The sequence below is a fragment of the Sphaeramia orbicularis genome, chromosome 13 (genome assembly GCF_902148855.1).
Source record: "Sphaeramia orbicularis chromosome 13, fSphaOr1.1, whole genome shotgun sequence".
Lineage (NCBI taxonomy): Eukaryota > Metazoa > Chordata > Actinopteri > Kurtiformes > Apogonidae > Sphaeramia > Sphaeramia orbicularis.
Window position 1 is genome coordinate 39,634,013 of NC_043969.1, and position 15,304 is coordinate 39,649,316.

The 15,304-nt window shown below is 33.5% G+C and overlaps 1 protein-coding gene and 1 long non-coding RNA gene across 4 annotated transcripts in view; both read left to right on the top strand.

Moving 5' to 3' along the window:
* Positions 1 to 15,304, top strand: part of gab2 (GRB2-associated binding protein 2) — a 132,569-nt gene that overhangs the window by 68,744 nt on the left and 48,521 nt on the right. For all 3 annotated transcript variants that reach the window (XM_030152335.1, XM_030152336.1, XM_030152337.1), the window contains exon 2: positions 8,816 to 9,116. In XM_030152335.1, coding sequence (XP_030008195.1) covers positions 8,816 to 9,116 — 301 coding nt within the window. The remainder of the gene's footprint in view (positions 1 to 8,815; positions 9,117 to 15,304) is intronic.
* LOC115431713 (uncharacterized) lies at positions 99 to 7,469 on the top strand. The gene is made up of 3 exons (XR_003937130.1): positions 99 to 144; positions 686 to 758; positions 7,458 to 7,469. It is a non-coding gene; the product is annotated as an uncharacterized LOC115431713 (long non-coding RNA).

A 15,304-nucleotide genomic window follows, 5' to 3' on the forward strand; every position in this document is an offset into this window, starting at 1 on the left:
AGTGTAATAATATTACTCTAACAGTGTGAAAACACCACATTGTCAATTTTTTTAGACATTTCACTGTTAATTTTGACACTGAATTGAGTAGAATTAACTGAAAATTTTACACTGGCCAGAGAGTAAATTTTACTCTAATTTTGAGTGAAACCAAATGTTATCTGAAACAGAGTTAAAGTCAACTCTCTAAGAGGTAAATTGACACTGTTTTTTTTACTGTGTATGTACATCATATACAGAAAATGAGAGCAAAAAAATACACAAAAAAACCACAGTATGTACCTTTTAATAATGTAATTTTACTTTTTTCACTATAAAACCTTGTAGGGATCCCTACAATTCTACATTGTTTCAGTATTAGTGTAGGGAGCAAACTGATGGAGAAAATAACACTGCAGAGAAATAAATATGAATACATTATAGAGTCATTTTTAGGCTACATTTGGAGTAAAAATAGCTCTATAAAGTGTAATCATATTACTCTAACAGAGTGAAAACACAACAGTGTTAAATATTTTTACACATTTCATTGTAAATTTTGACACTGAATTGAGTAGAATTAACTCTGGAAATTTAACATTGGCCATAAATTTTACTTGACTAAATTTTAGACCGTCATGAGACTGGTTAGTTTTACCCTACCGATGATGTGTTGTTGCAATAGTAAATTTTACTTGATTTTGAGTGGGACCAAATGTTATTTGAAACAGAGTTAAATTCAACTCTCTAAGAGTTAAACTGACACTGTTTTTTACTATGTATGTGCATCATATACAGAAAAGGAGAATAAAAAAAAAACACACACAAAAAACCACAATATGTATCTTTTCATAATGTAATTTTACTTTTTTCATTATAAAACATAGAGAAGATTTGACACTGTGATATTACAGGGGTTGGACAAAATAATGGAAACACCTTCACCTCAAGATGATAATGCCCCAATCCATACAGCTAGAATTGTTAAAGAATGGCATGAGGAACATTCTAATGAAGTTGAGCATCTCGTATGGCCGGCACAGTCCCCAGACCTCAACATTATTGAGCATTTATGGTCAGTTTTAGAGATTCAAGTAAGACGTCGATTTCCACCGCCATCGTCTCTAAGAGTTGGAGGGTATTCTAACTGAAGAATGGCTTAAAATTCCTTTGGAAACAATTCACAAGTTGTATGAATCAATACCTCGGAGAATTGAGGCTGTAATTGCCGCAAAAGGCGGACCTACACCATATTAAATTATATTTTGTTGATTCTTTAAGGTGTTTCCATTATTTTGTCCAACCCCTGTACAATGATCAATAAATGTGATAATATCTTCTTATCATGATAACCAATATACTACAATAATAAATTATTTTATGCATACTTCTATAATGTTTTATATTTTATTATAGTGGATTTATACATCCTTTTAAATGCACAAATTGAAGACGACATTTTTAAGTTTTGCTCCAGATTATTCCACAGATGGACCCCTCTAACAGTGATACACTGGCTTTTTATGTTTGTTCTACACTTATATCGTATCATGATCCTAGTATTGTGATTTGTATCGTATATACACAGCCCTAACTGTGACTGACGGTAGATTTGCTGGTTTAGTAAAGCATCAGCTCTCATTTAATATTGACCATAATATTTATATGCACTTTAAATATTTACTCCAAATACAATGATCAATAAATGTGATATCTTATCATGATAACCAGTTAACTACAATAATATCTTATTTTTTTTGCGTACTTCTATAATGTTCTATATTTTGTTGTTATAGTGGATTTATACATCCTTTTAAATGCACAAATTGAAGACGACATTTTTAAGTTTTGCTCCAGATTATTCCACAGATGGACCCCTCTAACAGAGATACACTGGCTTTTTATGTTTGTTCTACACTTACAGGGTGGGGAAGCAAAATTTACAATATTTTGAGGCAGGGATTGAAAGACAGTGTATGACCAATTAGTTTATTGAAAGTCATGAGAATTTATTTGCCACAAGAAAATTGACATAATAGAAAATGTTTTTATTCTATGTGTCCTCCTTCTTTCTCAGTAACTGCCTTCACACGCTTCCTGAAACTTGCGCAAGTGTTCCTCAAATATTCGGGTGACAACTTCTCCCATTCTTCTTTAATAGTATCTTCCAGACTTTCTGGTAATAGTTTTGCTCATAGTCATTCTCTTCTTTCCATTCTAAACAGTCTTTATGGACACTCCAACTATTTTTGAAATCTCCTTTGGTGTGACGAGTGCATTCAGCAAATCACACACTCTTCGACGTTTGCTTTCCTGATTACTCATATGGGCAAAAGTTTCTGAAAAGGTATGGATAATAGTGTTAGGTATGATTATGACATCAATATATGTTTGGTTTCAAAACAATTGACGTAGTGCCTGCTGAGAAAAAACAAATAAATGTTCATTGTAAATTTTGCTTCCCCACCCTGTATATCATATCGTGATCCTAGTATTATGATTTGTATCGTATATACACAGCCCTAACTGTGACTGACGGTAGATTTGCTGGTTTAGTAAAGCATCAGCTCTCATTAACTTCACATCGGAAGTGTTTGGAGTAAAGTTTGTATCGACGTCCCCAGAGTGGACTACCTTTCCAAAAACCCCCGGACAGATGTAGTGCAGCCTGTGTGTTTGTGAGTCTGCCTCTGGTTTTGAGGTGGGGGGTGTGGGGGTTAACTAGCCTTGCGGTGGTGTCTGTGTTGATGGAGGGAAAAGGGGGCCTGCAGGATCCTGTGTGTCAGCAGCCTGCATGTGAGAGACATTGCCTGGCGGAAGTGCATCGCTGGCAGATGTCCAACATCCCCGCCACCCCCTCATACCCCCCCCACATCCCTTCCTGGTCTATCTTCCTCTTTTGTCTCCCAGCACAAAGAACACACAGTCCCATTAAAAGCAGCTACTGGGAAAACGTATGGAGCTGTTATAATCAAGGCCACTGTTCTTGGTGTGTGCAGTATTTCCAGTTGTAGTCGTGTCGTGTCGTCGCGAGCGTGAAATCAACGTGTACTTGCCTTTTCCTGCCCCTGTGTCATCAGGGGTTTTACATTATTGGAGCGTACACTTTGTCTTAAGCCTTTCATGTGGCTTGTGACAAGGGATGTTTATTTACACCCAGCGAGGAAACTCCTGTTCCAGCCACGGTTGAATTTGATTGGATGGTTCCGGAAAGGGGGCGGGGCTTGAAGTGGTGTAGTGAAGTTGTCATGGAGGAGTAGTGCTTCTGTCTTTGCTCACAGAGGGATATCAGCACAGGAAGTACGTTGGGAGGGAGTAAACACCTGCTATCTACCCCCGCAGCCTCTAACACACGTACCAAACCACATGTGCGCTAACACAGTAACCTACTCATTGTTTGTATATGTTAGTCGTTTTCATCAGCAGTCGACACAATATTGCACATAATTGCATCCTAACGGCACATTCTGTTTACTGCACTGGTCCATTGCACATACTGTGTTTCATGATTCTTTTCTACAATGTACGTAGTCTTGATATAGTAAGTCATTTATTTGTCCATTTAACAAAATATGATAAATACATACATACAATTTGGATTTCTAGATTAAACATGGGCGAAAAGGTGTAGGCAGAAGCAACAGCTTATTTATGCCTACCCTATTTACAAAAAGAAAGTTGCAGAAACAAAACAAGATGACAAGATGGTGCAGTTTTAAACAGTAATATAGATAAACAATAATATAATTTCAGCAAAATCTTAGATTCATACTGATAATTGGCTTAGTATACTTATTTTTTTGGTGTTTTTATGTTGATGTACATACTCTTTTTTGTTCAAAGTGTTTTTATTACACATTGAGTCATGCAGAAAAGCATAATATAGTCATTATTATTATTATTATTATTATTATTATTTAAACCCAACCCTATGAACATTCCCACCCTGTTGCACCATAAAAAAGATGGTAATTAACAATAAATAATAAAAAAATATGCAACTCAGATATTAGTTACAGACTCATATTAATAAGACTACTCTGGAATAAGTGAGGGATCTACCTCTTTTGTGTGATTCAGAACAGGTTGCCAAGTACTGAAAAACTTATTGGCACATCGTCTTATAGAATATCTCATTTTTTCCCAAATTTAAATGATGTTAAAAAAAAAAATTCCAGAAACCACTATTTAAATGTTGGAGGTTGTTTATCGTTCCATTTAATAACTAGAAAAGCACTCAGAGAGCGCAGACCTCCACCAAGGCATATCTGCCCCCCCCCCCCCCCCCCCCCCACACACACACACACACACACACACACCCGATCACCACCAAAATTTAATCATTTCTTCCTTGTGCCAGTATCAACATTTCCTGAAAATTTCATGAAAATCCATCCATAACTTTTTGAGTTATCTTGCTAACTATCCAACAAATAAACAAACCCTGGCAAAAAATAACCGTCATGGCAGAGGTGGTAATAATAATAATAATGATGATGATGATGATGATGATGATAATAATAATAATAATAATAATAATAATACTTCACACTTATATAGCACTTTTTTTGACACTCAAAGAAGCATTTAAGTAGTATTAGTCTACGAGGTGGAAGAGTGGTGAAGGTAATCAGATTTTTAGATTTTTGGTTAAAATGAAAAGAATGTGATAAAATACCAAATATTGCAATTGTTGCCTCAGGTTTAATATGAGACCCTGTTTACATCAGAAAGAGATTTAAATACAGGCTGCCAAAAGTTGATGCACATATTCTTGAGTCGTGCATAAAATGATTAGACCATCAAAAGTCATCAAAAACAATGGTTATGCAATCCGGTACTAACTCCTGTGTGTATCATGTGACTAAAACAGACAGAAAAGAAAACATGGAATGCCTAAAAGTGCTGTTTTTGTCAGTACAATGCCATAGATATTAATGTAAGAACTGAAGTGATTTTGGTTATTATCAAGAAAACCATGGAAAATGGATAGATATCAGCTCTGAAATTAAACTACTATGAGCTTTTTTTGTTGTTATCATTATATTTGTCCAAACAAATGTACCTTAATTTGTACCAGGCATTAAAACGAACAAGAAATTGAAAAAAACGAGGGTGGTCTAATAATTTTGTCTGCAACTGTATGTCAGGATTTATGCAATTATTGTGAAAAGATCAATTTAGGAGTAAAAAGTAGGAAACAATTATTACTTCACTGTGACACTACTCCACTACAAGTAAAAGATCTGCACACAAAAACTCATTTATGTTCGTAAATATTATCAGCCAAATGTCCAGAAAATATGAAAGATAATTTAACATCAGACATGAAACTACTTTAGCTGAAAATTAAGAAAACACTGAAGAAAACAAGGGCGGTCTAATAATTTTTTTGTATCTTTAAGAAAAACTCCATTATGTGCACATAATGACAATAAACAGTCTTGAATCTTGAACACACAACTGAAGTCGTACTGTTGAGACTGTAATATTCTATATATACAGTAGGAAACCAAACTGAATCAATCTTACAATACAAATCATTTCACACCACTTTGAGAAAATTAGAAGCCTTGATTGGACGTCTTTACTCGAGCAAAAGTACAAGCTCTGCACAGTACACAAAGACTAGATGTACAAAGAATGTCTATAATTCTATCTGCTGTTTGTATACAAAACTACTGCATTCTTCTCCTGGTCTCATACCTTTTCTTCCTGTATTGACTGTTTTGTCTTCCTACGCATTTTGCATTGCTACGTCTGTTATCATTGATATGCAGTGCTCTATATACCAGGGGACTGCCTTTTCTGTGTGTTATTGTTCCATCTACAGTCGCGGAAAAAATGATCAGACCACCTTTGTTTTCTTCAGTTTCTTGTTCATTGTAATGCCTGGTACAACTAAAGGTACATTTGTTTGGACAAATATAATAATAACAACAAAAATAGCTCATAATAGTTTAATTTCAGAGCTGATATCTATCCATTTTCCATGTTTTCTTGACAATAACCAAAATCACATAAGTTTTTACATTAATATCTATGGTATTGTACTGACAAAAACAGTGCTTTTAGGCATTCCATGTTTTCGTTTCTGTCTATTTTAGTCCCATGATACGCACAGGAGTTAGTGCTTCATTGCATAACCATTGTTTTTGATGACTTTTGATGGTCTCATAATTTTTTCCACGACTTTATATCCTTATTGTTGTACATATTTCTTAGCTGTAGTATAGAGTCAGCTTTTTGTATATATCAGTACTTTTTGTAGTACTTTAGTAATATATGTATATTTAATTTTTATCTTGTAGCTTCATACGTTGCTTACATTTTTCAGTATTTTGTGTGATTTTTTTGTTTTTTATTCTGACCTTTTTTGCACTAATTGTTTTTGCTGCTAAACAAAGTTTAATTTTTCCTGTGACGGTGACAATAAAGATCTATTCTATTCTATTCTATGTTGTAGCAAGAGTTGGCGATATGACAAAAAATTAAATCTTGATTTTTTTTTTTTTTTTTTTTCTTCTCTGTTATCAAGGATTTACAATTTTAACCGTTGCTTTCTACATGAATGAAAGCCGAAACATACGTAACACGTATGTAAGTTGAAGTCAGTCTCCATAAACAGTCTCCCTTAAATACATGCAAAATGAAGTCAAACAGAAATGACAGATAATTGTAAAACAGGTCAGAAGAGTAATAGAATAGAATAGAATAGAATGCCTTTATTGTCATTATACATATGTACAACGAAATTATATTGAAGTACAGAAACCTGAAGAATCTACTTCAATACAATAACAGGGTATTTGTAGTTTGTTGATGATGAAAAGTTAAAAATGGATCTCTATAAATAACAATAACAAGGCCTTTCCTCATTTCCTGTTTCTTTTCCTGATTTGTTTGAACTATATTTACCCAAGTAAATATTGGAGCCATGTTTTCCAAGTGCTTTGTCTTCCAGTCATTTCTACATTAATTAATTAATTAATTCATTCATTCATTCATTCATTTTCCGAACCACTTAATATTTAAGAGGGTCGTGGGTATGCTGGAGCAGTAAAAAACAGTAAAAAATGTGATATTTGTCTAATTATTTTATTTATTTATATGTTCTGAATCCCTCTGCCTGCACCCACTCAGGAGCTCCTCAGCAAATAAAATAAATACACCTACAGGAATTTATTTAACTGTAGCATAAATAGCAGTATTATACTGGAACTCTGACGCTAATGACCAGGGATCTTCAGTTATGTGTGAAACAGGCGTAACATTTATACAAGTAAACAGAAATAAACATGTGAAGAGTATGAAACAATAGAGCGTAACAACAAGGTGGAAAATATTGCATATTGTTGACATCTTACACAGTGGAATAGTACAAAAGAGCTGACTCATGTTTAGCTATGTTGGCTATTTCACGTAAAACACAAATTATAGACATTTTAACGTACATGATGAAGAATAGCATCAAGAAGGTACCTTTATATTTAGAATATGACCACTTTAGTACTTACACAAATAAAAGAAATACACTTACAGGTGTTAGCTTAGCTGTAGCTTAGCTGTAGCCTAGCTAGCTACATAGAGCAGTGTATTCCTAGCAAAATGATAATATCATACAGGTGTTACTGGTGTGTTCAAATTGTATACATGTATAGAATCATCATTTTTAAATAACTGACCATTTCCTTCTTGATTGTTCACTGAAAAGACAAATGAGGGTGAAAAATTGGATGGATGGATTGAATCATATTCCAACCAATAGCTAACGTTAGCCTTTAGCTACTTCCTAGCTTACATCTTACAGTACTACGTGAAACATTAGGATTAATTTCAAACACTCGGTGAGGTGAACAGACAACAAGATAGTTTGGTATGTCAGAATTAATTGACACCTTTTCCACTGTATCATCGGAGTAGTGTTTTATGAAGGGTAGTTTAATGCTAATATGAGCTGTTGTTACAATGAGCAACATTAGCTATTAGCACTCTGAGATTCTGCTGAATGAAAAGTGCTTTATAAATGTAATTTATTATTATTATTATTATTATTATTATTATTATTATTGTTATTGTTATTGTTGTTGTTGTTATTTGCTGTTGCTAATATAAGTTAAGGTTGGCTATATTTCGTTTTCTTTGGGGTATGGTCTGATATTTCTCCAGACTTTTAGTATCAGGTTAAGTCATAGTCATTTGCCAGGTTTTCTACATTTATTTGACTTAAACACAGCAACATTGGTTTATTTCCTGATTGTGCCATTTTAATTTTAGCTTCCCAAAGGAAAATGACCACTTCTTAATATTATCCATGGGGGGTAATAATGACACCAACATCTGAACTTATTTTTGCACATTTTGCATAAAACGCAGCTAATTCACAAAGTACCCCAGTGTAAATAAAACATGCCAGCTCCTACACATGTAAAATATAAATCCAAGTTACCAGATTTAGTCATAGCGCTCAACAGTATTACTTTGGTGTTGAAACTTTGACATCAGTAAGTGAACATCTTTAGATAAGGATGAACAAATAAGTGTGACATTCATGGAGGTAACAGAAATAGACAGATAAACAATAAGGAACAATAGGATGCGTTAGGATGATAACTGAATGGGGAACAAATGACATTGACTTTGGCCACAAGGGAATAGTACGAAACGAAGGAAGTAAAAGAGGCAAAACAATCTATAAAGGCAGCAGCAGAGAATGGGAAGGGCTCAAACAGACACAGCCGAGGTCCTGAACGTCATCATGCTCTGAAAACTGATTTTAAATGGGGTTTTTCTTTCCTCTTTTATTCACTGAGATCATCTTTATTCTTCTTCTCAGGCCTGGAAGAAGCGCTGGTTTATACTTCGCAGCGGCCGCATGAGTGGTGACCCCGATGTTCTGGAGTATTACAAGAACGACCACTCGAAGAAGCCCATCCGGGTCATCGACCTGCACTGCTGCGAGCAGGTCGACGCCGGCCTGACCTTTAAGAGGAAGGAGTTCCAGGACAGCTTCGTGTTTGACATCAAGACCTCGGATCGCACCTTTTATCTGGTGGCTGAAACCGAGGAGGAGATGAACAAGTGGGTCCGCTCCATCTGTCAGCTCTGTGGGTTCAACCAGTCGGACGACAACCACGGTATGTTGACCTTTTCCATCATGCTTTATCACTCTGCCTCTGCTTTGTTTTCCTCTGACCTGCATTGTGTTTGACTGTTCTTAAGAGTTTTCATATGGCATTAACCTTCACATTTACATGAAAATGGTCTTTAGTTATTATAATAATAATAATAATAACAATAATAATAGTAATAATAATAATAATAACTTTGTTTATATAGCACCTAGGGATGTAACGATATGAAAATTTCATATCACTGTTATTGTACTGTTCTTAAGAGTTTTCATATGGTGTTAACACTCACATTTACATGAAAAGGGTCTTTAGTTGTAGTAATAATAATAATAATAATAATAATAATGATAATAATAATAATAACTTTATTTATATAGCACCTAGAGATGTAGTGATATGAAAATTTCATATCACGGTTATTGTACTGTTCTTAACAATTTTTATATGGCGTTAACCCTCACATTTACATGAAAAGGGTCTTTAGTTATAATAATAATAATAATAATAATAATAATAATAATAATAATAATAACTTTATTTATATAGCACCTAGGGATGTAACGATATGAAAATTTCATATCACAGTTATTGTGACCAAAATTATCCCGGTTATCATTATTATCGCGGTATTGTTGAAATTGTGCTCAAAATGTTCAAAAAGTACTAATACACACACTGAAATAATTTAACCAAGTTGTATTTTGAAAAAAATAAAAACAAAAAAAAACAAATAAAATAATTGGCACAATGTACTTTATGTTGGCAGAAACATTCTAATATTAACCCTTAGTGGTCTGAGCCTATTATGGCCGTTTTTCAGTACTTTTGATTTTGCCTTTATATATTATATAAACAAATGTTTACCATACCCATGTTTGGTATCTTTTTTTTCAGCACAACTTCATCTATATCATCTGTCTATTATTTTGTCTCTTTAACCTACTATATCTACATAAAAGGCCAGAAAACACAAAAAAACATATAAAATCCAATTTGTAATGTATTGCATAAATAACACAAAGATGCTTAACGAACCTTTTCAAAGACTTTATGAGTGAATATTGGTTCCAATTATTAGGTATATACAATCAAAATTGGAATAATTTCAATCTATACTCAAATATTTGACATAAAAGCAGATCTTTACATCTGTTTTTTCCCTCTAAAAGTGCAGTAATCAAACACGGTTATCATGATAATTAGAATTTAAACAGTAATACTAACCATCTGCACTGTTACCACGGTTTATTGTTATACCGGTAATCGTTACATCCCTAATAGCACCTTTAAAAGTGAGTTTACAAAGTGCTTTGACAGACAAAGCAAAAGTGCACAACAGTAGAATAGAAAGAGCAAACAACATAACACAATAAAAGACATGAATACAGCAAACATGAAAACATGATTAACTTTGAATGTCTCATAGTGGAGAGGGCAGAAATAACATAACATGATGTTGTCAAATGTGAAATGAAGGAGTGGAATAAAACAGCATCATGTATGTCAATATAAATGAATAACCAAAACAGGGTAAAATTAAATATTCAACATTAAAAATATTAAAAAACATTAAAAAGAGACAACAGAGACAGTTGTCATTCATATTATGTTCTTGTCATTAATAATCCAATATTTCTTCTCAGGACAGCGATACAAAAAAAACAAAAACAAATGACCTTTTGGAATATGACGCATTGCTGTAGATCAAAGTACCAGCAGTTTATAAAATCACACAAATGAGCTCAGCCTTAAACATATACAAGTAAAATGAATCAGAAACATCAGACATGATAGTAAAGTGTTGATGGGGATCAATTTACTGCACATTTCATTAATTTTCACACTTAAACTACATTTTACTGATAACAATTAGAGGTAACACTAGGTTAATTTTCAGCTAAAATAGTTTCATGTCTGATGTTGAATTATCTTTCATATTTTCTGGACATTTGGCTGATAATATTTACGAACAAGTATGAGCTTTTGTGTGCAGATCTTTTACTTGTAGTGGAGTAGTTTCACAGTGAGGTAATAATTGTTTCCTACTTTTTACTCCTAAATTGATCTTTTCACACTAATTGCATAAATCCTGACACAGTTGTGGAAAAAATTATTAGATCACCCTTGTTTTTTTCAATTTCTTGTTTGTTTTAATGCCTGGTATAACTAAAGGTACATTTGTTTGGACAAATATAATGATAATAACAAAAAAATATCTCATAATAGTTTAATTTCAGAGTTGATATCTATCCATTTTTCATGGTTTTCTTGATAATAACCAAAATCACGTAAGTTTTTACATCAATATCTATGGCATTGTACTGACAAAAACAGTGCTTTTAGGCATTCCATGCTTTCTTTTCTGTCTGTTTTAGTCACATGATACACACAGGAGTTAGTACTGGATTGCATAACTACTGTTTTTGATGACTTTTGATGGTCTAATAATTTTTTCCATGACTGTAGATGTGCAAACCTGTCAAATACAAACTCTATCTCACCTTATTTGCATTGAATTTATATCGAAAAATACATATTACACCTCCCTTTTGTTCATCCACCTCTGCTGTGTCATGCGTTTTCTTGTTTTTCTCATCTTTTATAAAAATGCAGTATAAAGTTTCCTTGGCAGTAATGTTATTGTTTTCAACTTTGCTCTTCATTCTTTGAATGACAAAACAATCTTATTGCCAAAAGCAGCGGTGGAATGTAACTTAGTACTTTACTAGTCAAAGCAGAAATTTAAGGCACTTTAGTTGAACTTAATACTCGACTCTATATATTCTAGGCAGTGAATGTTCTTTTTGCAGGAGTTTGGCATGTAGTTGAGTATTTTCACAGTTTAATAGCAGTACTTTTACTTCATCTTTTGAGACCCAACAATGCATTTTGTCCTCTGTAGTGGACAAGAGACACAAAAGTTGTCAATATTCCATAAAAATTGCTGTTTTTTGGGTCCTTTAAGACAATTGTTAACCCATAAAGACCCAAACAACCACTGGTAATCAAAAGCATCTACTGATCTAAACTGTTTAATACCTGTTGATCCACTAATTCTATCAATAGCATGTAAATAATTGGTGTAAAATACAGTTTGACATCTTTTCATGGTCATCAAATATGACCCATTTGGACGTTTAGAGGCTCCGTAGTTACCGTGGAGACACCTTCATCTTCTACAACATTGATTCACCAGTAAAACCCATGGAGTTGGATCAATGACAGTGGATGGACACACTGGATTTATGCTCAGTTTTTGATATATTTGCTGAAAAAGTCACTTTTTCTTCAGTTTTGATATAAAAACCCTCAACTTTAATCTGAGCTTTAATGAACATCTACATGATCAGTAAATTAAATATACCATACCATACCAACTTTATTTGTAAAGCACTTTAAGAACTTTACAGCTGGCCAAAGTGCCGTACATGAATCATAAATCAAGGGAATAAAAAGGTAAAAACAGTGATAACACAGAGTGCAAAGCAGGCTAAGAGCAACAAAATACAACCATCATAAAAACAGACAAATTAAAATCTGGTAAAAACAACATAGGAAATCTAAAAAACATCTCACTCATTGATTAAAAGCCAACGAGAGAAAGTACATGTTTAGACGTGATTTAAAGACAGGCAGAGATTTTCACAGAAAACAATGCAAAATATAGAGGATAATATGATAATAAATGGTGATTAATCATTTAAGAAAGGTTAGAGAGAAAAATTCATTTGGGAACTGCCAGAAAAGTAGCACTGGGTCTTTATGGGTTAATGAAAGAAATCCAAAATCTTTACTTTCCTGAGTAAATAGAGGATTAAATTGAGAGCGATAATTCCTCCATCGTTTTCCCTAAAGTTTGCATTGATTGAGGATGATGTCGATGTGAAAGATCCTCCATCCCTTGTGTTCTGGATGAGAAAGTGCTACTCTGGATCTGCAACTACAGGCTGTTATAGACCGGTTTTAACCTCTTCTTGTGTCACTATCAAAAAAAATAAAAATAAAAAGGCAGCAATTACTCCTGGTGGCAAGTAAAAAAGCAATTGCAAGGAGATGGGTAAGACCAACTCTGCCTACCTTAGAGGATTGGATTGGAATTATTCTAGAGCACAGGTGTCAAACATGCGGCCCGGGGGCCAAATCCGGCCCGCCAAAGGGTCAAGTTTGGCCCTTGGGATGAATTTGTGAAATGCAAAAATTACACTAAGATATTAACAATCCTTTTAGTTCAGGTTCCACATTCAGACCAATTCAATCTCAAGTGGGCAGGATTCAGTAAAATACGATCATAATAACAGATAAATAATGACAACTCCAAAGTTTTCTTTTTGTAAATGTAAATATTTTCATGTATTTGCACTAAAACAAAGTATAATTTCGCAAAAAATGTGAATAACCTGAACAAAAATATGAAGAACCTGAAATGTCTTAAGAGAAGTACGTACAAATTTAACAAAATTCTCCCTGTTACTAAATGTTTGGTGTGTTTGTAGATCCACTGTGATCTGTAAGTTATAATGCACATGTGTAAATGATCAACTGAGGCAGAGTATTTTTTAAAATTACACTTATTTTTTCAGTTTGTTCATGTTAATCACATTGTTTGAAAGGATAGTTCGTAGATGTAAACCTTTTTATAATGTAAATTTACTTTTTTCGCTCTAAAACATAGAGAAAAGTTTGGAGTTGACATTATTTATATGTTTATGTTATGTTTATGCATTTGGCAGACACTTTTTTTTCAAAGCGACTTACAGGGGAAAACCAATTAAATCACTCAATCAATCAAATTTTATTTATATAATGCCAGATCACAAAAAAAGTTACCTCATGACACTTTAAATATAGAGTTGGTCAAAACCAGACTCTAAGCCAATTTACAGAAACCCAACAGAATCTGTTATATATATGTTATTATGTTATTATTTTACTGGTTCGGCCCACTTCAGATCAAATTTAGCTGAATCTGGCCACCGAACTAAAATGAGTTTGACACCCCTGTTCTAGAGATATACAGGATGGAAAAAATTGACCTTCCAATTAAGAGTCCAAAAAGACAAATTTTACCAAATTTGGAACAACTGGATTTTATTCATAGCCCCCACGAGAGCAGACTGTATTTGATGTCAGTGGCAATATTTTTTTCTGTATAACATTCTTATTTAATTTCTGACTGGTTATCGAGGATCATTTCTATGACAGTATAGACAGATGACACCCCCCCACCCCACCCCCGTTCTCTGTTTTCTATACTCAGTTCTGTATATGTTGTTCAATCTTTAAGTTCCCAAGTGAATTTTTCTCTCTAACCTTTCTTAAGTGATTAATCACCATTTATTATCATATTATCCTCTATATTTTGCATTGTTTTCTGTGAAAATCTCTGCCTGTCTTTAAATCACGTCTAAAAATGTACTTTTTCTCGTTGGCTTTTAAGCAGTGAGAGTGAGATGTTTTTTTAGATTTCCTATGTTGTTTTTACCAGATTTTAATTTGTCTTTGTTTTTAAGATGGTTGTATGTTGTTGTTCTTAGCCCGCTTTGCACCCTGTGTTATCAGGATCATTTCTATGACAGTATAGACAGATCCCCCCCGTTCTCTACTTTCTATACTCAATTCTGTATATGTTGTTCAATCTTTAATTAAGTTGTATCAGAGATTTTTTTGTTTTTTTTTAAGTGAGTATATGAGCCCCATCTGGCTGGTGAAGTGCATCTCCTGGACTCAAAAACAAAACAAAACTAGAGTGACATTTATTTATTTATTTATTTTTATTTTTTTCTACTAATGTAATTTTTTGTTTTCTTCCATGACTTCTTACTACCTGTTTTATTTGTAAGGACTAAGTAAGATTACTTTGTCTTGTAGCATATACAAAATAAACTAAACTAAAAAAAAATAAAAAATAAAAAAAGTTGATATGCTGGTGAATTTCCATGATCATTCCAAATAAAGATACGGTTAAAAAAAAAAAAAAAAAAAAAAAAAGGCAGCATGAATCCATTTGTACATTAGAGTACTATCATGAGCATGCTTTGTCTGATGGGGTATCAGACAAAACATGCTAATGATAGTACTGTAATGCAGTGATACTTGTATGTGAATCCGCATCTGCATGGAGCAAAGAAAAATCCTTTCGCTTTCAAGCAAACACCTAAAGAAGCGAAACCGCTGCACCTACTATATGATGT